General features: G+C 45.2%; 1 protein-coding gene across 1 annotated transcript in view; it reads left to right on the forward strand.

Annotated features, from left to right (window-relative positions):
• The first annotated feature begins 284 nt into the window (after positions 1–284).
• Positions 285–24,854, forward strand: part of BCL2 (BCL2 apoptosis regulator) — a 96,758-nt gene continuing 72,188 nt past the window's right edge. The window contains exon 1 of the mRNA XM_018926719.3: positions 285–2,108. Within this exon, the coding sequence (XP_018782264.2) occupies positions 1,524–2,108 (585 nt within the window). The 5' untranslated portion in view covers positions 285–1,523. The remainder of the gene's footprint in view (positions 2,109–24,854) is intronic.

The following is a 24,854-nucleotide window of genomic DNA, read 5'->3' on the forward strand; positions in this document are numbered from 1 at the left end:
CGCGCGGGGCCAGAGCCTCCCCCTCGGGCTCCGCTCCTCCCCGCCTCTCCCCGCCCCCGCCGCTCCGCTCCGCTCCCCCCGCCGCTGCCGCCGCCGCCGCCGGGAGAGCTCCCCGCCCGCGCCCGCCGCCGCTCGGAGCCGCCGCTGCCGCCGCCGCCGTCCGGAGCCGCCGCTGCCGCCGCCGCCGCCGGCAGCAGCAGCGCGGAGCGCCCGGAGGAGCCGCCCCCAGCCGGCGGGGTGCGCGGGGCTGCGCGGGCGGGCGGGCGGGCGGGCAGCGGCGCCGCGGCCGCGGTCCCCATCGGCACCAGTCACACCGCACACACGCCCCGTCCGCGCTCCTCTTCGGCAGCGCCAGGGGCTCTTCCTTCGCCGATACAAAGCTGCTCGGGAAATGGCAGCAGTCAAAAGCAATTTTCCTTCTTTATTTTTATTTTCGTTTTTGAATTAATTTTTTTGCGCTCTTTTTTGTGAAAAAGAATTTATTTCCTAAATACATACAATTTTTTTTTTTAATTTTTAAATTTTTTGGGTGTGTGCGTGCGTGTGTGTGGAAGCACCGGGTTCCTGCGATCGGTGTCTGAATGAAACTACGTAAATGCATATGTCTGTACGTTGCACTGGAGGGAAAAACAGAGCACTTCTACGAGAGCTTGGATTCAAATGTGGTTCATCTGGTCTCCAGGATTTTCCGTCTCTTTGGGGTTGTTCGCCTTCACGGTTTGCGAGGCGGGATTTTCTGAGCTTTGACACATCTTTGGAGATGTCTGTTAAACAGGAGTCTGGGAAAAAACATTTGAAATCGTAGAAAAAAAAATATTTTTTTTTGTCCCTTTCCCATCCCCTTGTTGACTTGAAGCATCAAAGCAACCAGAACTTAACGCTTCTGAAGACTTGTGATGTTTGGATTTTATTGTTGCTATTTTTCTTTTAGAGGAAACTTGACAGAGGAACATATTTATAGTCCAAGTAAGTACTTTACAGAGGAAATTTAGTTTGTGTAACAAAAAAACCCAAAACCTAATGTTGAGGTTTCTAGCATAAAGTGCATTGGATTAACGTCCATCCAAGGCTGCTTTAGCAAATTGTGTTGAATTGCAGTTTTTACAGTGTGTTTTCGTCCGCTCCTTCGTGTCCATGGTAGTCCAGCACCTAGGGAAAAATGCACCTGATTTTGAGTCGGTATAATATTTTTTAAAATGTATTTCAACACCGAGGAGGAAATGGTTCTAAAGTAAATTTATAATAAGTAATAAATGTGCACCTGGAAGTAAAGTATTTACAGCATTTTAATCCCTATTTATGCCGTGCATCTCAAACCAAGGAGGAAACACTGAGAAGACAAAAGTACCTCCGAGACCCCGAGAGCTCCCCCACACCAGCATGAATGAAACCGTGTCCAATACAATAACTGGATTATAATTTTTGGTGTTAATTTTATTATTATTGGCTGCTTTACTTTTTTGGGTTCATCCTGCTCCTCTTCTTCCTCTCTCCCTTCCTCTTGCTGCTTCCTCGTGGGAATTATGGCTCATCCGGGGAGAAGAGGCTACGATAACCGGGAGATAGTGCTGAAGTACATCCACTATAAACTCTCTCAGAGGGGATACGACTGGCCTGCCAGCGAGGACAGGGCATCCCTGCCTCCAGGTCTCTCTGCTCCTGCTGCTGCTGCGGTTGCTGCTGCTGCTGGGACTTCCTCTGATCACACTGGGCTGGTGTCTCCGCACCCCGAGCCCCCCGGCTCGGCCGCTGCTAGCCACGCGCCCCCAGCAGAGGGGCTGCGCCCCGCACCCCAGGTCGTCCACCTTGTCCTGCGCCAGGCGGGGGACGAGTTCTCCCGACGCTACCAGAGGGACTTCGCCCAAATGTCTGGCCAGCTGCACCTGACGCCCTTCACGGCCAGGAGCCGCTTCGTGGCGGTGGTGGAGGAGCTCTTCCGAGATGGGGTTAACTGGGGCAGAATTGTGGCCTTCTTCGAGTTTGGCGGTGTGATGTGCGTGGAGAGCGTCAACCGGGAGATGTCTCACCTTGTGGACAGCATTGCCACCTGGATGACTGAGTACCTGAACCGGCAGCTGCACAACTGGATCCAGGACAACGGAGGCTGGGTAAGTCCCCCGACTGCTCGGTTCCTCTGCCGGCTCCGGCCCCTGGCTGGTGGGACCCCGGGTTGGGCAGTGCCCAGGAGATCATACTTGTGACAGCAAAAGGTTTGCCCAGGGGGTGGCTGCAGTGGGATGTGCCAAAGCAATGCAGGCCTTTTGCCAGTTGTCAAGTTTCACCTCAATGCAGGGTAGGGTGGAGTGGTTTGAGTTGAGGGGAACTGCTACAGCTTGTGACCAAAAGGGGTGAGCAGAAGGGGAGAGCAAGGCTCTGTCTTCATCAGAAATCTCCACTTTCCTGTGGTCTCCACTTCTCCTGTCCACCCTCACCTGTTGGCAGAACGGAGGCAGGTTCCTAGCCAAGGTCGTGCAGTGGGGTGGGAGGGGCAGCAGAGATGCCCATCCAGCTGCCAGGCAGAAGAGGCGCACACACATTGCGGCAGGTCCCAGGCAGTGTCGGGACAGCAGGGGCCACCTGTGTGTGTGTGTGCATGCAGTGTCCCTACCTGTGAGGGGTGATGTACCAGACTGGTGTGCAACAAACACGGGATCCTGGTGTTACCAGCAAGCAGGTGGCCATCAGTGGCACTGTCTGCAGCCATGGTTGTCACTGGAGTAGGGTTTTATGGGATAAGTCTAGAGTGAAAAATCTTTGTCTTGAAATGAAACAAAGGTGCTGGGATGCCGTGTCTGTGGGATTGTTCTGGAAAATGAGGATTTGTTGTGATCTGAGGGGTGGCTGTGGTTCTGGGGTAGAGATCACCTCTGTCTGGGGCAGGCTTCAGCATCAACTAGAAGGGGAAGCTTTCCACTTGTGGAAAATGGACAGCTTTTTCACTTGTAGTCAGTTAAAAGCTTTTCCTTTTTCTCTCTCCCTCTCTTTCCAGAATAAGTAACTGCATTGAATTAGAAGGGTATTTCTTTCCTTTTTCCCTTTATTAGTTGATGTACTGGAACAAAATGTGGTCCAGCTGCTCTCCCACAAACCAAACCTGTTGTATATGTAGAGCTTATGATATTACTGTTTTGGGGGGAGAAAAGGCAAAAGTTATACTGAAGAAGAAACCTATGTTGAGAGCTGGCATAACTCACCTAGAAATGAAGGTCAGCTAGGTAGGACACTGGCAATTTCAGGTTTGGTCTCCTGTGAAATACAGAAAGCTGACTCAATTACACAGCACACCTTTAAGAAGTGTATGTAGCAAAGTGTAAATTACATGTAGGTTTCCAAGTTAACGTGTTTTTCAAGCTTGGTGTTTGTTAGCACTGGGTCTCTTGGTAAATCAGTGTTAGGCTAAATAATGTGCTGCCTGCACTGACTGTCTCTGTTAAAAAATGAAGGTGTTGCCTTCCCTGCTGCTGAACCCACCTGACTAAAGGGGATTCATGTCCAGGGATGCCGAGGACATCTCCTGCTGCTGTAACAGAGGAAGCAAGGCTTTGGGGCCCTTTTCTCAGCAGGAATCCACATTGTGCACCTCCCAGAGGAGTGCTGCTGATCCCTGCCTACAAGTCACACTAGAGGCAGGATTGTTCTCCTGCTCTCCTCTGCTTCCATCAAGAAGAAAAAAAAAAAAATCAAGATTCATGGGGCCAGAAGGGGGAGCAAAAAATGTGTGTGTGTGTGTCTGTGTGTCTGTGTATTATATACAAACAGGCACACATACACAGACACACACTTAAGTATATACACACATACACACAGCATGGCTCCAGCACTTGGTTGTTGGGACCACACTTGGGAGAGGCAGGTCTATCCCCTGACCCCCTAGTTCATGGATCACTACAGATGGTTTGTAAGTGTTGTGGGGGTCTTTCTTCAGAAAACAGATAACTGGAGGGAAAAAAAATACCTGAATGGTTCAGGCTTTTGGAGAGCTTGGCTTGTTCAGAGACGAGCAGCTAAAGGGTTAGGGATTTTGCGACTGCACTCCTGGGCTGGGATGCCTGACTTGTGCGTAAGTCCCTCCTCAGGCTGGAAGCCCGTCTGCGGAGCTGGGGCCCTCGGTTCGCTCCAGAGCCAGTGAAGTCATTCTGTTGACTCCAGTGAGCTTTGGATCAAATCGTAAGCATGCTGGAGATGTATTGTCCTGTGGGTGTATTGTGTAAAGAGAAACATAAATAATGAATAAAACCGAGAATGTGAAAAGACAGGTGTTACCAGGCGTGATTGGCCAGAGGAGGCGAGTGCTCGACAGTTAGAAGTACAAGAAACTTGGATTGTAAACAATGACTGCCTTTAAAAGGAAAGGATACTTCTTATCAATAGCCATTTAATTGTTTATTGAAGTTTCCTATCAACAGAATTTGGGCTCACGTGATACCGTTTCCATTCAGAATTTGGATGCACGTGATACCATTTACTGTCGCTTGTTATTTGTAATGTACACATGGAAGATGTGCAAAATACCACCTGAAGGGGGCTTTTGCTTGTCTCTCTGGTATATGGCTGGTACCTGTGAGCCCTAGCATTATTAAACACAGGCAAAACCTTATAGCTGGTTACAAAGAACAAAAGACTAACATGAAGTTGCAAACGCAGCTTTTGGGATCCTCTCTTCAGGCAGAAGAAATCAAGGAGGGCGTGGGGCAGTGGATTTTTCTTGTCCTTTTTTTTTCTTTTTCTAGATTTCAGGATCTGTCAGTGTAAAAGGATGCTTTGATATATTTGCTCGGTCTTCAACTTGCCTCTTGCACCATACCCTATGGATGAACCTTATTCATAAATAGCTCTTCCAAGAAGCCTGGTATGTGGTCATGCTTGGTAGGACTTCAGCACAGCCTCTTGCAAGATCTCCCTGTCACGCAGGGTGCTACAACAGGCAGGAGCCCTGGCTGCTGTAGCCTTCTCCTCCTTCATATTTTGGCTCCTTGGTATTTTGTGGAGTGGTAAGTTTATTAGAGGCTGCACAGTACCAGAGAAGAGAGTGTCACAGTTAGTCATGAGAGCGTGTTTTATACACTGGGTAGTTTGGGCAACATGGGCCTTGTGTCTCATGAATGGGCCTGTGTCTTACACTCAGGTCTGAAATTTGGTTGGTGTGTTTTTCTTATTTGTCTCTTTGGTCTGAATCCATTCTGTAAGTTGGCAGTGTGCTTTCAGGATGTGAATTCTTTATATTGCAAGGGAAACAAAGAAGGAAAGCATATCGAAGGGCAGGGTGGGAGGGGGATATAGCTGGTGGAGTATAAATTTTAGGCACTAGACATCGCTGATAATGGTGTCTGGGGTTGTTAATGCCCTTACAATACACGGCCTCATGGGCTTGTTCAAAACTTAGAGAAAGCAACAGATGGGGACTGCACATAATCTGCATTATTAGCTTGTGGTTCTGGTGGCAAATAAATGCTGCTTTCAAAGATTTTCACTTTGGCCAGGATACCGCAATATTGTACTTTGGCCTGATAACATCTTAATTGTATTAAAAAAGAAAAAAGAGGAGAACTAGCTCATCTCTGTGGTACTTGGTATAATATATGCTTTCTGATTAAAAACTTAATGGCTTCATTTTAATTTCCAGAGCTACAGAAGGACTGGCTTGGCAATGGCCTGCCGCACTTGGCAACTTTTTTTGACGTTGACATGGGGAACACTGAAGGGATGCAGTTGGTGTGGGAGAAACAACTGTGTTTGTCTTTAGTGATGGGTTCCCTCTTTGGGCACACAACCTAACAGACGTGGGAGCCATGCTTAGCTCTGGGCACTTCTAGTCCAACATATGGCTTTCTCCAAGCTGTTCAAGAAAAAACAAGAGCATGAGCACTACAGAAGGAGACACAGGCACCATCATCTTTACGTAGACATGTACATTTTTGGTGCAAAGTATGAGAAGAAGCCCAGGTGAGAGAACCAGAGAGAAAATTCAGCCAAGAACACTACATTTTAAATTACTGTATTTCCATTTGAACCAGGAATTCAATGGCCATGTGTTTTCAAGCGATTCTGTTCCTTTATTGTGGTTCTTTATATTCTGCTCGAGAGTTAAGGCCACATACGGGGAAGGATTTAGATGCCTGAAGTGGACCTTAGGTGGAACATAAGCCCTTGCATCTTCAGAGTGCCTGCCTAGCCAGAGTGGTGATGGAAGTCCCTGGCTTCTCACTCTTCCTCACCTGAGCTAGTCAGGAGCTGATTCTGCCTTGAGAGAAGGGAGGCACTTCGGGGCTGTGTGGGACACCATTCCCAAAAACCTCCATGTCCCAAATCTGGCAGGCACGCTTTGGCCCAGCTGCTGTCCCTTAGGTGCCATCCTCGCTTGCAAAAGCATCTGAGGAGAAGTCCTCACTTTTCCTGGTGGCTCCTTAGTTTAGGCCTCTCCTGAGCTTTGGCAATGAGACTTTCTCCAGCCTGGCAGTGGGGCATCACATCTCAAACATCTCTGGAGGTTTCACCTTCCAGATGGCTGCTGATTTTGCTGAGGTGTCTTCCCCTCTGGCAACAGGGCTCCTTCTAATTCTACAGGAGTGAGATTTCGTTTGGTGGAGGAGGAAGAACTAGGGTGTCTAATTCCGGCGGTCTGATGTGTTTTCTCAGGTGGCTGTCCACAGCCAGATGAATAAATGCTTCTTAGATAAGCAACAAGACCCCAGCTTTCTCTTCTCCTGAGCTGACTGTCCTAACCACTGAGCTACCTCTTTTATTTTGTGCCTATTAAATAATTAATTTTCTTTGCTTGGTGGCACACCTTGGACAGGAGGCTGGGAGAATCTCTGTGCCCCGCAGAGGTCCATGGCTGTGTCATGAAGGTGAGGGATGGCAGAGGCATCTGCCTCAAGGACAGAGCAAGAGATCATGGATCAGTGTGGCACAGGGCCCCGCCAGAGCTCGTGCTGACCAAAATCCCATCCCTCTTGGTCCTGGATTTGGGCTGCTCTGCCAGGCACCCTCCTGCACAACACACTGCTTCTTGTGCCAGTGCCAAGCAAAAGCCTCTTGCTCTTTCAGCACAGGACTTCACCTTGCTTGCAGAGGGATGCCATGTGCTTTGCCAAGGAGAGCATGGAGCAGAGGAGCTCTGACTTTCTTTAGTGGCGACGCGTGGCCTTGTAACAACTCAATCCCCAGCGGGGCTAACCCCAAGTCACTGTTTGACTGGTGAAAGGAAACTATCTCAAATCCACTCAGTTAAATAAGTGAATTGGCAGTTTCAAGTGTTGCACCTTCTAGGTCCTTTGCCAGTTTTTGTGGCTTTGTGGGTTTATAATCAAATTCTCAAAATATTATCAAAATATTTTTCTTTTTGCTGTTGCTGAAGAGAAAGAAATTCATTCTGCGGAGGATCTGTGCCGAAGTAAGGAGAAGAGCTAGGGCAGAAAGAGAAAATGATTGTGGTTCTCTAGTCCCTTTCATTTATAATAGCTTTCTCTGTAACTTGCAAAAACAGTGGGCTGCATATTTTCTCAGAAGTCTGTTTTTTTTCTAAAAAAACAAAAAAAAACTTATTGACTGTGACCTTTAAAATTTCAGAACCGGGGGTCTCACTTCTGGAGATGATGTCATTTGCCTTGATCTTGCAAAGAACTGTAAAGTTCAAACAGCAATCCTATTAAAAAGTTTTACTTTACTTTCAATATTGAGAAATTAGTTTGTTCTGTGCCTGCACTAACACAGGCTTCTCCCGAGCTGCTGTGTTAGCTCTGCTGGACAGTAAGGAGCTTAGTTTTTTTGAGTATGTAGCTTGAAATTCAGAGTCGGTAATCCATGAAGAAAATCCAGTTGAATTTTTCTGCCGAGGCACAAGCGTTCCTCCGATGGCAAAGCACGGCTCTAGCAGGAGAATCACAAGACCTATGCAGTGATGTGTGAAATTGCATGTGGAGCAGAAGCATTTTCCCAGCAGCTAGATCCCAGGGCCCGGGCTTCCTAAGGCGGCATGGGAACTTTGTACTGCATCGCCAGCAAACATTGAGCCCTCGTGCTGAATCCAGGGGTCCTTGATGAGAGAGAGGGTCATCTCTCAGCAGGCTGGACCTGGCATGGTGGAGGGAGGTGGGTGCAGAAATGGGAGTGGCGTTCAGGTGTCGCTCTGAAACCTCTGCTGTGGTTTTGGTCTCGTGTGGTGGTTTGTGCCTGGCGCACAGAAAGCCAGCCTTGTGCTCTGCCATCGCCACCAAGGGGTGCTGGGCTGGGGCTTGGGGCAAGGCTGGCTGAAGTGGTGGCTCTCTGCTTGCTGATGCAGGGTGCCAGCAATTGTGTCCTTGTCTCCCATCTTGCTCTGCAGCCCCCTTGCCAAACCAGCCCAAAGCCTTTTATCACCATGGTCCTGCCCCAGGGCTCTGGTAAGGCAGTGGCCACTGGCTTCTGACCTGAGGTCTGGATAGCCCCAAACTGGGTCAGCAGCCTGGGCAGTTGTGGAGCTAAAAAACAATATGATTGAATAATGACTATCCTGTTAGCAAAGAGGATTTTTACTTCTTGCTTGATTCATTTCCATCCCTTTTGGTGATCAGGGTTATGGTGAAACGTTCTGGTTCTTTGCCTGTTTTTGCTCTCTGCTTCAAGACCAGCAGTCTGTGGAGCAGCAGTCCTCATCTTCCTGACTGCCCCCTTCCATCCCTGCTGCTGGCACTGGGTGCTGGGCAGGGTGCTGGGTGCTGCCACCCGGCCCTCAGGAACTATGTGTGCCAGGTCTGGCCTTTCCCTGCCCTACTCCATCCTTGTTTTATTTTCCTTCACACCCCTGGGAGGGTGGAGCCCAGCCCTGTTTGGTTTGTTGGTTTTTTTAAAAATAATTTATTTATGAGCACCTCGTGGCTGCCCTCCTGCTGATTTAGTAATAATAATAACAACATTTGTTACTCAGTGGCAGCAAAATACTGATTATTTCTAAGGGCAGTACCAGCCTGTTTTATTTTCCATTTCATATATAATAATAGGATGGATGAAGGTGTGTGATGCCATAAATCTTCTCTTCCCCAGCAGGATAACATCCAGGCCTTGGCAAACATGAATGCTGATGACAGATTTGAGGGATTTTTATTTTACTCTGGCTTTCGGTCTCATTAACAATCTGATGGCTTTTTTTTTTTTTTCCTTTTTTTTTTCCTTTTGGCTCCCAAAAGACTATGAAACCCAGATAACTTTTCCAAATGCATCTAAAAGTCTGGAATTTATTTTCTGTTATTTTATCTTAATGTTAGTTTGCTGTCATAATTATTGTACATTGATAGACTTTGCAAAATTCCCCCCTTGCTGGAAAGTTCCTTGCCTGTTTCTGGATTTTACAGTTAATGAGTAAGAAAACAAATCTGATGTTAGAAAGTGTTGCCATTGACTTCAATAGGAACAGGAAGAGGCACTTACTTGGACAATTGTAGTTGTGTTTACTTTGTATATGCGGCAAGAAAAATAAGATCAAATGAAAAAGCCACAGGTTTTCAGCTAATAGGGAAAACCAGCCTTTTCTGCAACACATGATTAACCTTTGGAAGTTGTTTTCATGGGAAAGCTGTGAGTGAAAGTACTGAGCTGCATTCAGGAAAGGTTTAGATATTTATTTATAAGAGTAAGGAAAACATCTGTCTGCTGTTTGAGTCAAATTGCTTGAAAGGGCAGTCATACACCTTGATGTAAAGGTAACATCAGCTGCTGAAATCAGATTGCCAGGTGCTGAGTGTAGAGCTTTCTCCAGGTAATGCTATTTCAAAATGATCAATTCCATTACTTCTCCCCCAGAGCACCTGGTGTGGGTCAGTGACTGGGGATACTGGGATGGATGTGCTGCTGGTCTCATCCATCCAGGGAAGACTTACTCCTGCATGTTTTTTGTTAAGGTAATTGTAAATCCACTTGATGTGTGTCTAAGAGCACCCACATCACAGCATTGACTCGTGTGCTGACTGGAGTTCTGTTATGCATTGCCATTCCTCATTTGAAGTTGCAAGCCGATCCTGCTTGTATTTGTCATCGAAGTTCTGCGAAAAGAACCAGGTGCTGGGTTTGACTGTGGTTTGACTCCATGATCTCAGAGGTCTTTCCTAACCTAAATGATTCTGTGATTCTATGACTTTGAGTTAGTTGAAAGAAATAGTCTGCATCCTGCAATGCATACAGAATTTTATTGCTATTTTGCTTAGGAAGCATAAAAAGAATGATTCTGTTTTGTTGATTGAAAAGGCAGCTCAGTGGGTTTCAGGACACTTCAGTGAGTAATTTAAGAATGTGGGCCAGGTACAATGAAAAAGGAAAGGCCTCATTTTACCCTGCATAGTGACTGAAAGAGGCCATCACACAGTTGTTTGAGAAAGTAACTAAGAGTCAAAACTTAACTTCCTCTTCTTGCTCTAGTACTGAGTACACGATAGGAAATGGGGCAAATCACTAATATCTCTCTTTTTCAGTTAACCCATATATGAAACAGGTATTCTTGATATACAGCACACAAGGTGTGGGAAATTTGTTGTTGCTATCATGAATTGAGCTGATGGTCTATAATTTAAAAAAAAAAGGAGTGATACAAGGTACAATTTTGAACAAATTGTCCAGTTTAGTAATTTGGAGCTTAGAATCAAGCTCAAATCTGTAGCATTGCATTTTGTCGTTGCTGGAACTTGCTAGCCTGGGAAAGAGCAAAGTGAGTCAGATTGTGAAAGTATCTTGGGTGAGATTTGAGTGGAGAGGAGATAAAAGAAGGAAAAAAAAGTTAAATGGAAATTGGTCTTAAACTTTTTCAGTTCCACTGTTTGGATGTTTAGCAATCCTTGTGATGGAAGCAGATTAAAAAGATGGGTTTCAGGTGTTGATTTCTAGTTTTTATGTAGGGGAAGGGTGAGCAGTGAGAAATGGCAAGTGATAGTATTTGTGTTTTCCTTTAAGTATTAGCACAGTTCATTTGGTGTTTCAAGAAGGAATCTGTCTTTCCTTTTCTATTTCCAGTGTATGAAAAAGCTGTCTGTGGCACTTCAGGGAAGGAGCAGTATAGGTGTATCATATGCACCTGTAGGAAGTATCTTTATATACACTTGTATTCTTGTGTTTCCATTCACAAGATTCATTAAATGTTCAGATGCAAGCCGCAATAGCAATTTAAAATATTTTTTTTAAAAAGTGAATAGTAAACAAACCTTTTGGCTTAACCATGAGCTTGAAGTTATTCTTAAATATCTTGCTGAACTGAGGCTTAGAAAACAAAATTCTTGCTATGTGCCTTGGAGAGACTTGCATGAGTCACTAGAAAGATGGAATAAGACCTCAGACAGCAGGCCAGTGAAATCTATGGACGAGTCCTGTAGCCTGTTCTTGTGATGGAATAACTATTGCAGGCTTTTCTCTAACAGAATGAGCTCCTTTCTTAAGAATATTCTTCACATGTTCAGACTTGTTATAAGACGTAGTAGAGGATCCTATTTCTAGTCTCTTATTTTTAATAGAGAAAAAAGAGTTAGAAATAAATCAAAGATAAATACTCTAGTAAATGAGTTGGCATTTCCATTAGCAGAATAAGGTGGTCAGTGCTGTAGATAGATAAAACCAGTTGAGGTTTCATTCTCAAGAATGAACTCACAGCTTAAGTAAAAAAAAGACACTAAAAAAACTAGTAATGACTCCCTCGTTCATAACTGAAGCAAATTCTACTCCAAATGTGCTCCAAATGTCTGCAAATTTTTGCTCAAGTCAGGCATATCCAAAGCCCCTCTCCTGAAGTGATCTGGCACATCCCATTAAATCACACTCTCCAAATATCTAATCCTCTGTCTGCTGCTGGATGCGCAAGGTCCCAGATATAACTGAGAAGGAATCCTAATGCCTGTGTTATTTCCAGATTCCAGCTTGACCCCGTTCCTTTCTCTGTTTTCCAGATCTGCAGTAATTAGCAGCACTGCTGTGGAGCTTGGCTGAGGGAAAGGCTTTGCTCCTCACGGGGCTGGAGTGCCGCAGCAGGGCGCCCTGACAAGGGAGAAAATAAACCAATCTCTTGAAATGTCAGGTGGCAATCAAGGCTGCAAGTAAATGAGCGGACCTGGAGTCTGTTCAGGCTTCTGCAGTAGCTCATGGCTGTCTGAAAAAAAATCCCTGCAGTAGAAAATCCATGTATTTGGATTGAATGTGTGGAATCCTTGCCCGTTTGGAGTCAATAGCTATTTCTTTTCAGTGTGGGTGCTAGAACCGGTGGTGTCTAGCCTCACACAGCAGTGAGCATGTGGACAGACCCAGAAAGGGATCAATGGAGTGCTGTGCAGAGCCCTGGTTACAGTGGGTGGTTGGGCACAGCTGTGCAGTGGTGGAAAACTGGAGCAAGGCTTTTCCTTGCAAGTGCTTTTCAGCCTCCCCAGGCATCCTCTCTGTAAGGGGAGTCCAGGATGCCACACACATCCTTCTGACTGTGCCTGTGTGGGACAGGGTGGTAGTGTCCCACCAGGACAACAGCTTTCTAGAGATTGGTCCTGCTCAGCTTGGCCAGTGAAGCTGTTCCTCAGCCCCGGGGGCAAGCTGGGGAGCCTCCCTGGTGCTCTAGGAGCATGAGAAGGGGCCTTTCCACTCTGCTCTCAGTCTGGGTGGCATGGGTGGTGGGGAAACCTGTACCTTTTTCCATACCAATTGAAGTGGATTCTTTCACAGGGGAATAGTATATTTATTTTACAAGCAGCTGTTTTCCTCCTGCCTTTATAAAAAAACACACAATTATTTTCCCCAACAGTGAGAAGGATGCTTGTGACATGGTAGTACATCCTGCAGGCTGGGACTTCTGTGGGAGCTCAATGGACTGAAGGAAGAGGCAGCACTGGCACACTGTTAGACTATGCAAACTGGCCTAGGGTTTGTTTTAGAAATCTTGCTTGCTTTTTTTTTTCTTCCCCTGTCTTTCTACTCCCTTCTCTTCCCCCCTGCAGACACAATACATCATTCTTGCAAACGCAACTGTTTAACTTTAATAACTGGCCTGGAGCAAAAACTGACAGTGGGAGAGGAGCTGTTTGGTTTGCAGTTGCTGACAGCTGGAATAAACTACCTGTTCTTTTGGAAGGGATGGACAGGCAGCTTGTTTGGTTTTCAGGAGACTTTGATCCCTAAAGAAACTCCTCTCGACAAAAGGAAATAATGACTGGAACTGTGGCAGCTCAGTGTTGCTGAGTGCTCTTTATATGTAAGGCTCCAAGTTCGATGGGGAAGCGCTGTGTGCAGATGTCCCTTGCCTCTGTACTTCAGACGTTCCTGCTGAGAGCAACTCCTCATCCTGAAAGATCACTGTCACCAGTGCCCTGGGAGAGGCCCAGAGTCCCACTAAAATCAGTTTCCTATGATCAAGGTCCCCATCAGGCTGGTTTGACAGGAGCTCTTCAGAGCAGTCAAATGGCTCAGGTTCTCAAAACCCTGCCTTGAAGCAATGAAGGCTGAATGATTAAGTTAGAGATTAAATAATTTTGCAATGAATGGTTTTACCTCTGGCTCCTTAAGAAAGTCAGCCTTCTTACTTTGCCAGGTCTCAGAAGAAAATGGCAGCAGTCCCATTTCCTCTTCTCTTCCCTCAGGGCCTGCCACCCTTTTTATTTTTATTTTTTTCCTCCCAGGGCCATTAGACAACATGCAAATTATTGTTAATAGGGCCAGAACAATACTGCATTCCCAGTGGGATCGTTAGGGTATAAGCCAACGTGTGCCAGCCCTCAGTGTGATGCTAATTTTGGCCGTGTGTGCCCCAGGGTGTGGAGGTCAAGTGGAAGGGGGCTGTTGAGCCCAAACCCAAGCAGGACCTGTCCCTGCAGGGCACCTGTGCCTGGGGCTTCTTCTGACCCCTGGTAAGGCTGGTGTGCCACAGGGCACTGGCTCCTTCCTCCAGCTCTCCTGCAGCCTCACTGAAGGTTCCTCAGAGGGGACAAGTCCTCCCCTGCACAGGGACCTTGCCACCCTGAGCTTTGGAGCAGAGTCTCCAGAGGACAGGGACAGGTTGGGGGAGCTGAGGAGAGGATGAGGAGGCTCTACCCCCACATTTCCTTCCACTGCCAGACTCTTCCTCCAAGAAACCCTGAGAGTCCTCCCATGGAGGAACAAGTTGGCAATTAATCTTTCAACTTTGGCTTTGGAAACTACATGGACTGTGTAGCACAGCTCAGAGGGAAAGGAAGGGCAGCTGCCTTGAGCCTTGAGCTGTCTCTTGCCTTTGCTTTAAAGTCATGGGATTTTGCCATTGGAACTGTTGGCAGGGGGATTAGGGCATTTGCAAGATTCCTTTTGTAACACATTTTACAGGGTAGTGGCTGTAACTGTATTTGAAAGTGAATGTAGGGGACAAATAAAAAGTATGTCTGACATCACTGACTGAAGTAAAAGTAGGGGGAATGGGATGTCTCAGTCAAGACTGGGATTGCAAGTTCCTTTTCTCCTGCAAGACTTGCCAAGGGATGGTTGTGCCTGCTGCAGGGCAGAGCCTGAAATCCCCACCTCCATTGCACTTTGGCAAATGGCAAGAGCTTAACATCGTGTCTTCACCCTAGGTTTTGGTGGGTGAACAAAACAAAAAAGGAATGCATTAGATTTTATAAAATACTTCCAAGTAGTAGTTTGGCTGGGGTTTCCCCCCCCCCTTTTTGATCTTGGCAAGGGTTCTGTGTGCTCCCCAATGCCAGGAATTCAGGTGTGCTCACCTTTAAAAGGTAGCAACAGGCTCACTGAAGTCTCTGACTTCCAGGGAAGCAGAATGAGAGGGCTCAAGCAGAAAGTGAAACTCTTTAAAAACACAAATGCGACAGAGCAGCTTTCTTTCATTTTCCCAACTAAGCAAAAAGGTAAACAGTTGGCACAAATTGCTAATACAGGTTTGCCGGGGGGCTGATCAAAAACACACTGAATTCAGCAGTATGTTTTGCATGAAGTTCAACAGGTTTTTTGCATCAGACTCGTTGCAAGGTAGAGAAGGATATTTTTTGAAAGAAAAATGCCATTTGAAAAAAATGTGGAAAATTCTCCTGCTCTACCTCCTACATGTTTCTATTGTCAAACAGTCACTGATCTTATTTTAGACTTGACCTTCATGTTCTTTCCACAGCACACAGACTGAATGACATGTTATTCAATTTCTCAGACAATATTATGATATATCTGCTTTTATATTTAGCTGAAACTTTTATTGTCCTTATAAACAAACCCACCTATTGCAACCACCACCTATCCAGGGAAAGTATTTCCATTCCCCTCAGCCTAATTTGGACAAATTTGGCATGAAAACATTCAATAGTTCCATAATAACCTTTGCAACAGGATGCCTGCTGTGCTGACATGCAGGTCTAGAGTGACTTGTACCATGTGCCAGGAAATTGCATTCTTAAGAAAAATCTAGACATAAATTCTGAACAATCAACACTTAAATTTTGAGAAGTCTGGCAGCAAGCTGTTATCTGCCTCATGGGTTTTCACTTTAATGACTTTTTACTTTCTGAGCACTGCCTCTCTGTCCTTTATGCGGACTGTATGCCCCAAGACCGAGTAAGCTGAGCTTTGGAGAGTGGGGAGAGGGGGCAATTCCCTCTTGTCCCTCTTGTGCATTCCAGCACTGCACCTTGACATGGCAGGATGGCTTTTCTTACCCAGTGAAAGCAGAGCTTAGCTGGAAGTTACACACATGGGCATTTAGCTCTCAGTGGGCATTCACACAGCTGCAGTGCAGTTCAGCCTTGCCTTCCCACCTGGCAAGCTGGAAAGAGGATGGAGAATGGGAAGAGATGGAAGTACCATCAGATCCATCTATCCTAAATCAGCTAGGGGCATCCTGACCCTGGGACAGGATGGTTTGTTGAAGTATGAGGGGACTGAAGACAGGGAAGAAAAGGTTCTCCTGCCTTGAGGCCTCTGAACACTTCATTCTGTTTTGCCCATCTCGCTGAAAGTGGAGCAGCATTGTATAGATGCCTGTCTTCCAGAACTTCTGCCCTGCTGCCAGCTTGGACAAAGGCTCCATGATTCTCAAGCACTCCCCAAATCTCCATCATTCCTACTTAAGGGAGCAGCAGCATGGTTGGAAGACCTTTATGTGCCTCTCTGCCAAGACTTCCTAGGTGTGCTTTCCATGTTTCATCAGCAAGAAAGGAGTGGTTGTATACAGAAGCAACTGGATCCCTGAGCTTTGCTGTTAGGAGACTGCAAGAAAAATTGTCAAGACACACAGAGGTCCTTAGGAAATAAAAAACCTGCTGGTTTTGTGATGAGTTCAGTAAAGCAAAGGGCCAATTTAATCAGCAAAACAATAAATGGGGTTCTGGGAGGAGGCAGGGTCGGGGAGGGGCATTCCATGGATACGAACTTGAAGCAAAATGAAGGGCTGTGAAACCGTGTGAACTGAACCCCATCAGGGAAGACTCACTAAAACTCGAGCCAGGAAAAATTATAGAGTTCTATAAATAGCTAAATTGAAAATTGAATGCATTTGTGTGTGTGGATGCTCACATCTATCTATGAGTTCATGTGTGTAACAGAAATACAGTAGTACTTCGTGTGTCGAGGTTTTTTTAAGTAGTGGAAAATGTTTTAATGATTTTTTTCTTTTTTAAATTTTTTCCTAGAGACAGTACATTATGTTCTGTCCTTAGGGCCAAAAACACAAAGTGCCTATTTTCATGAGGAATCCTACAGAAGGAGGAAGGGAAAGTATTATGCAGTGAAGCAAGAGTATAGTAGCCATTCCACAGTGATTACACATCCAAGCAAAGCCTGCGCTAGAAAACTCAAAAATATATTGGAAGCGGAAAACAAGATGTGTGAAGTGTTTCCTATTCCCTCCCCACACTTAATGACAACCAAGCAAGCAGGGAGGTGGTCACGGAGTTTAAATTTAACCCCTTGTATTTGATAATGCTGTATTTCAGTGGCAGGCAGCAAGCATGTTATGTTACACACTAGATTGAGGACTTCCTCTGCTTATTAATTTTGCTCCCTCAGAACTTTCAGTTATTTTCAGTATGTTAAAATAGTCCAGACACAAACCAGAAGTGACTGGAAGCACTAAATAATGCAGAAGACTTTGAAGAACTAAGGTAGTTTAAATGAATCCCAGCCTGAGCAGCTCCTTAATTAAAGTACAAAACTGTTTTTAGTTTTACACTAATAATTTGTGATTCCAAGTCTGAACCCCTCCCCCTTTACCTTTTAATACCTTTCATTCATCCTGTGATGGTCAAATGATGAATGAAATCAGTCTTCTGGAAAAAAAGAGCACTTTTCCATACAGAATTCAAAAGAATTAAAGAATCTGTGCAGTTGTTCAATTTGATGTAAGAGCAAGACACAGTCTGGAGTGGTAATGCCCTCATACCATGAGGGAATCAGCTTTGTATTTGAGTCGCCTTTGCTGGCTTGTTTAATCGTTTATGATAACATCAGTAGCTTGGTAAATGATGTAATGGGAGTTAAATCAGGATGACCAACATAAACATCTGTCAGTGCATGTGAACATTTGATGTATGACCCCAGGGCCCAGCGCAGCAGTCAGTATCTTGGCAGGCAGTCCTTGGCCCTCCACGTCAGCTGAGGTTTCAGGCTCTCACGCCGGAGAGGATCCGTGTCCCATGCTCCGTGCAGGGTGTGTGACCTGGCCGCTCGCTGTCGGGTGTAGCACTGGGCAGCAGGTCCCCTCCTCGCTGGGGGCACAGCTCGCCCCAGTGCCAAGGCTCAGGGCGAGGCATCGGCATCACGGCGCTTCTCCCAGCGAGCCTCGGCGGGCACTTGGTGCTGGGCAGGCTGGTGCTGGTCCTCGGAGTGCTGCAGAGTTTTACTGAGGTAACCAAGGTTACTCTGAGTAGCCCTGTAGTTTGAGATTCGCAGTCCAATTTGCACCCAAAAAAAATCAGCCTTGGGGTTTTGTGAACATAATTTCAGAGGAATGATTTCCCAGGCTTGGATTATGCTGGTGTTATTTTCATTCAAAATCATCCTGTCATCATGTTCTTGCATAGATTTGTAATTTTCTGAAAGCAAGCTGGCTGGTATGTTCATGCTGCTCATAAATCTTTTTCTGAAACTTTTTTCTTTTTAATGGAAGTCATGTGAGAAACTAAAAGTATCTAATACAGACAAACACGTAAGGTACTGGATGTGTATACTCTCTGCAGAAATGGACAGAAAGGATATGAAAATAAAATGTGTTACAGAGGAAGCACAGAGCTAAGGGAACTCTGCCTGTTGCATTTTAGATGGAATTGTTCTTGGAAGGCAAAGCCTTTGTTGCAAAGGTAATACAGGTGAGGAATGCCAAATGAAGAGTACAGGGGGGTAGATGTTGTGGCTCCTTGGCCATCAATGAGCCTCAGTGTGAGCAGACATGAAGCCATGGTTGGTCCCATGTGCCCACCCCCTCTGAGAGCAGCTTTGCTTTAAGGTGTGGAGATAGGGGAAAACTCTTCCCATTTATGCTACGTCCTTGCTGTTGTAGAAGTGGTTGCTTTCACACAAAAATTATCGTATTTAGATGTTTTACTCCATTTTGGTCCCTTCAAGGTACTGCGCTCCTATAATTGACTTCAAAAAGAGCCTTTTATCAGTCAAGAGTAAGTACATGAAGTTGCAGAACATAGAGACTTCCTATTGCCACAAGTTTACAAAAGAGAGCTGGCAGCACCTCTTGGTTTTTATTATGGGTATAATATACAGAATCTGTTTGCAAAGAGAAGGAATAAGTTATATATTCTGTAGTTATTAGTTGTTGTTTTTTTAGATAAAATGCAAGCCATTCAGGAATGAAACTTAAGATCCATTAGTTAAAAATAAAGCTATAGAAATAAATATAATTGCAAACTAAAATATTTTATCTCTTTAAAGAGGCACTGCCCACATTAAAAATTATCATAATTAGCTGGATCATAATGTTAAAATTAAAAGTGCCAGAACAGCACACAGTTATTCTAAATAGGAATATTTAGAGAAGGAAGACTGGAAAAAGAAACCACCCTTCTTTGCCAGCAGTTGTGCACACATGCACCACATATGCCCAATTTGGTTTTTACAAAGTATGCTGTCGAGTGAATACTGTCATGTTCCCTGTTTAATCAGTTTCCTCTTTTATTTGTGCGCTGTTGTATATAAAAGGAAATCTGCTTGTAAAGTCAGGCTGTTTAATAATTCATTCAAAAATGATTAGAGTTCAAGGGGAAAGTTGTTCCTTTAAATGACTGAACCAAACAGGAAAAAAACATGGGTAACAGAGGTTGAAATTCACTTCTCCTAGGATTATGTATGGTATATTTAAATTCCATGTTCAGATCTAAAAACTTGGCTTAAAGTAGAATGTCAGTAGTTATCATCTTTATTTGAGTCCTCCTTTATTCCTCTTTTGGGTAAACTTTGTTTGTTCTGGTTCTTCAAAGGTGCTTTCTTAGGCAGTAAGATAAGAAAGATGATTCTTTTCTTTTGGTCTTTACATGTACTGTGTCTTCCCAAAACAGGCTGAAAAATCCCAGTTGGAATTGTTTTTGCCAGCGGTAGTTTTCATCTTCTCTTCAGACTGTGCTCTACAAAGCTCCCCAGTAACCATTGCTGGGAAATGTCCCCCCTTTGGAGCTGGGTGCAGCAGGGGTGGCAGAGTGGTGTGCAGGAGTTGGTGGCTGGGGTGGCAGGGCACAGCACCGACCGGGCTTCAGCCCCTGGTGTGACTGTGCCCGTGCCCTGGGAAAGTGCTTGCAGTGGGTTTTTTATTCAATGTTTTCCCTCTTTTCTCTTGTGCAACAAAACAACTACCAAGGGCCTGCATTCAACAATGTGTTTAGACCAGAAACTTCCCTTTGAAATCCCTGTCAGCACTTTCCCAACATTAGCTACAGCAATGAAACAGCAGAGCATGGGGACACTGAAGCAGAGATGAGAGCCTGTGCATTGTACTGACTCCGGTCTCCAGAACTGTCCACGTGTCCCCAGAAAGCCTCTTTCTATTAATGGGAATATTTCCTTCAACTGCTTTGCTTTCCAGAAGCAGCCCAACCAGCTGTGACCCACACTTGCAGTGTTTGCTGGGGGCTGTTTTCCCGAGTGCTGCTCAGAGCCTGCACAAACCTTTCCAGCCAGGGGAGGCTCATTGGGGGTGGTCTGCACTTCTCCCGTGCTAGTCCAGTCTGTTTGCATGTGATTAGCATTGGCACCATCCTTGGGGATGCTGCTGTGCCTTGCACTTGGACTCTTGTCTTCCTGAAGCCACTCTAGAGTGAGTCAAGCAGTGGCATCCAAGTCATTCCAGTGTGATGATGCCACTTAGATGTGACTGGAGGCCAAAAGGTGATGAAGGTGTGAAGAGGAAGAGAGATAGCACTCTGGTCAGCAGAACCAAGGATATTTATAGGTCAGTGTCACACATATTGTCAGGAACTCCTTGATCATGGGAATACATCATCTCATTTCTTGAGCCGGAACAGCCTTTATCCAGGCCTCTGGTATCACATAAGATGGTTCAAGTCTAAGCTTTAGATGTCTCAGCCTGGGAAGGAGTTTGTTAAGTTCCAGCAGTGTCATTGGGATATATCCACCTTGTTGTTAGTGCCAGAGGGACCCGGGACCTAGTGGAGTCCATGGTTGTCTTGGAGGAATGGGCAAGTGGCTGCCAGCTGTGGGCTGCAGGCAGATAATAACGCGTTTGATGCTAGGTATGGTACCAGCAGATGGTGCTGAAGAATGGATAGCACAGTTCCCAGGTTTTGCAAGGACCCGTTAAGACTTCCTGTCTTGTGGCATTTTGGGAGCTCCTTGCACAGCGGCCTTTGTGTGGAGCTGGTATTGTCCGCTGGGCTCAACCTGGGCCCTGAGCTCTGAGCCAAACAGGTTATTGAGCATATCACAACCTTGGTTTCTCCTGCGCATCAAAGATGTTGCATGTTTCCAAATTGTGCATGTTGCCACTATGACGCCTCCTCTACCAAGCATGCCCTGAAACTGCTTACTCACTGGCGGTAAACAGCGTTATTTAGCACTTATCCTAACACCCAACAGCTGCTTGTTTTCATCGAAAGGCCAATGGTTATTGTCCTCCTGCTATTGCCTCTGCACTCTTCTGCACTCATGCTCTTGTCTCAGAACCTGCAGTCCTTGTGGTCACCGTCCCAGTCCTAGCAGGCTCTCACTTGACCTTGGTGCAATTTGAGCCAGATTCGAAGCCGTCTTTTTTCACCCCGGGTGGTGCCCTACTTGCTACAGATCAGAAGTGCTGGAGTTCATAACTGAGTAGGTCATTGCTATAATGTTTTCCATTTGAAGTAGAAAACTGTCTGAACGAGGGAGGATAAAGTAGAATTTGAGATTGTTTCATGAAAAATAGATTCTGTATTTTACAAGTTTAATTATGACTGATTTTCCAGTTTTAGCTTTATATGCTTTTAATGTTGAGTCTAAATTAGGCCACAGGAAAAGGATGATCTATCTTCAAAGAAACATTTAAGCTGATTGTGTTCTTCAGATTCACGGAAAACAGCTGTGGGTGTAGCAGTAGCTCGCAAGCTCTCTTCCATGCTAGCACACAAGGTGCGGATGCAAGCTGGATACTTCTGCTGTGTGGGAGTTTGGAGGAGAGGCTCAATAAAACTGGTTGGCCAAATTACCACCAGAGCTGTAGAGCTTGTAGAGCTTTTTAAGACCTTTTAGAGTGTGGGAGCCAGGGGAAGTGGACAGGAGGAAAGGCATCCCACATCCTCCTCATGCAACTATGAAGCCTCTGATTTTCATGGGCAGAGACCACATGGCATAGGTGGATGAATACATTCGTTTTATTTGCTGCCTGCCCGTTAAGGAAAGCTTCTTTAAGTACATAATTATAATTTCTTTGATTGAAATACAACCCTGTATATATGTGTATGTGTATATATATTCACACCACCACAGATGGAAGGTGATACCACAGGGAGATCTCATTTGGGAAACATGTAGTGGTTCTGCCAGCAGAGACTCGGATCATTAAGGTTTTGTAGTGACTGTTCCAAGTTCTTAAGAGCTTTTTATGCAGCTCATCCAGGAGTGTTAGTTAACCTTCACTGTTGATATTTGTAGTGACCTGTGCATAGGTGGCTAACATATCTCGCTAGACTGTAGCTTGATGTTTTTGATTACGCAGATATCCCATGATTTCTCTACTCATGGTATTCAGAAATAGGTATGGAAGAGCAGTTGCTCCAGAACAAGTCCATGAACCAGTAATCTTTTTCTTTTGGAAAGAGGCCACATCACTCCTCAACAGTCTTTTGGGTATTGCAGAGCTGGTATTGACTGAAGAGGAACAGAGCACTCCTACTGCAGAGCAAAAAGCGGCAACTCGTGGAAGAATTCATAAATAGCTGCTCTTCAGTAATCCCACACGAAGCTGAGCTGTGTTCTTTCAGTGGACTCTGTGGATGTGCTGCAGGGCTTGGTTTGGACCTGCTGAAGACCTGATTGTCACAGTTTATGTTGTGTAGTGGTCCTCTGAATGGTGACTTCAGGAGCGCTTAGCTTGGCAGGCAAACTGAACAAGCTCTGTTTAAATAACCACACAGGTGTAGAAGGCTAGTTGATGTTTGGAATTGTCAGCAAATGACATTGAATTTTCAGCAAAATAATTGTATGTTTCCTACCACTTCAAAGTACACATTCAGAGGTCAGGGTGCTTTGAGAATATTGAAAGTGCAGGGGTAACAGTGACCATTTGTGAGGTGCCTTAGTTTTGTTTGGGCAGGCAGCTATTTGCTGCTTTGCCAGTGGTAACAGAAGGAATAGCTGGGCCTTGCAAAAACATGTGTTTCTCTTCTTTTGAGAAGCTCCAGCTCTTTCAGCAAATATAAAAAATATTAGAAAACATCTTAATTGTTTTGGTGCTGTGGGTTTCATCAGCACCTGGAAGAGGAATGCAGCTCATAATTTAAAACCTTTCCAGTCTCCCTTCCAGCACAGGATGGTTAGTGTTTCCGAGAGGCTCTCTTCATGTGGATGTCTAGAGAGGTTCTACAGCCCATTTGCTTGCTTTAAAGCTGAAAAATACAAGAAGTAATTTTGAGTGGTTTTCATTCTACCTAATTTTCATAACATCTTGCCTCTGGGCAGGCTGCAATGCCTTTGCATGGAGGACTGGGCTATGGGAGGGTAACTGCTGAGCCTCCCCTAAGCTCAGCCTCCCCAGAGCTGCTTGCCCTGGCCCTGAGCTGCAGCAATGATCAGGCCTTGTGGGCTGCAGTTCCACCCCATAAGCCAAGAGTTTTTATGTGACTTTTTCTGCAGCAAATTATGGTATTTCAGGACTTTGAATTACTCTTTGTCTCTTTGGACTTGGAAGTTACTGAGACGTAGGAAGCTTTCTTGTTTATTGTTCCCTCTCTCTCTTTCACATGACTTTTTCTTGAAGACCCAAGCACTTCTTCGGCAAAGTGTTAGATTCAACATTCTTTTTAAATTAAATGTGCTGAGGTGACCTAATCAGATGGTGGCTGGTTGACCACAGGAATGGGAACTACGATACTGTGTAATCTAGTTTAACGTTAATTCACTCTCTGACCTTAGGCAAACAGCTTAGTTGCTGCAAAATGGGAATGATAATTCCTTTTCAATGTTGACAGAAAGTTGAGTAAATAAGCATGTTCTACTCTCTGTGGGTCAGGCAGTCTTATTCTCAGAGGGACTTCAAAGCTTCCATTTTTTCAAATGACTTTGGAGAAAAGGGATGTAGCACAGGCATCTGGATCTCAGAGGAGTTACTGAGTTTTTCAATACTGATCCCTGTACCTCAGCTTTCTGGTGTGTGTGTGGCTCTGTTTCAGGATGGAGTGAAGGACTTGTGGTGGTTGGGCTGGGGGTGATCTTGGGGGTCTTTTCCAACCTGTGATTCCATAACTCCTGGCCTTGTGTCCAACAGCAGTGTCATTCACCCTCTTACACCAAGTGGCATGTAAACAAAAGAGGGATGGACATCTTTCTTCCCCTTCTGGCAGGAATGTGGCACTCAGTTCCATGGCATTTTTAGTTTTGAAGTAGGGCATCTTTATACTAAATAATGACATAAATGAGCTCAGCTCTGTAGGGTTAAGAGCAGCAGTGACTTCATTTGCCACCACTGAGTTTGCCTGAAATGTCCCGTGAAGCCTAAAGCAGACTACTTGCTGTTTAACACCCTGGTGACAAAACACCTCGGGACAGCAGAGCAACCTTTACAATTTTTTTGTTTCTCAATTGTGTTTCTTAAACTTTGAAGTGCCATTTATTTTGATACCTGGTATTTTTCAGGCCACGCTTTTATTTGGTGGGAATAGCATTAACATGTATTAAAGGCAGAAAAGCCTGCGGAAATAGTTAGGAGTTATTCCCAGAATGTAAATAATTTCCTAAATTTTGAGCTCTACAAGTCTGATGTGTTTTAAATGGCCTTTTAGAGAGCAAAATGAAACTCAGTGTGGCATTTAACCAACAGTTTACAGAGGTGCTAGTTATTCCACTTGGCTATATTTAGGAGTCCAGGAAACAACAATGACAAAAAAAATAGCGAAAGGCTCTTGCAAAAAAATTAAAGTAACAGTTTCAGCTATAAAACTGATGTCTGCAGCAAAAAAACACAGCTGCTAAATGTTACCAAATCATAATAATTGTGACAGAGTTACATCCCGATCTTTTTTTAAGACATCTTCACCCATGTGAAGGCCTCTTGATTTAAACAGCGCTCAGCAGCAGCCGGGAGGTTTGTTTTAGAGGATCCTGGTAAAATTGGACTGTTCATGTAAATCAAGGCTTATTTTTGCATTCCAAAGGGTGAAAAAGTCACATGAGGGGAGTGAGATGCAAGACGTGTGAAGAAACCTTTATACAGCGACTCCACGCTGGGGAAGTCTCAGCTG

The sequence above is a fragment of the Serinus canaria genome, chromosome 2, assembly GCF_022539315.1.
Source record: "Serinus canaria isolate serCan28SL12 chromosome 2, serCan2020, whole genome shotgun sequence".
Taxonomy (NCBI): domain Eukaryota; kingdom Metazoa; phylum Chordata; class Aves; order Passeriformes; family Fringillidae; genus Serinus; species Serinus canaria.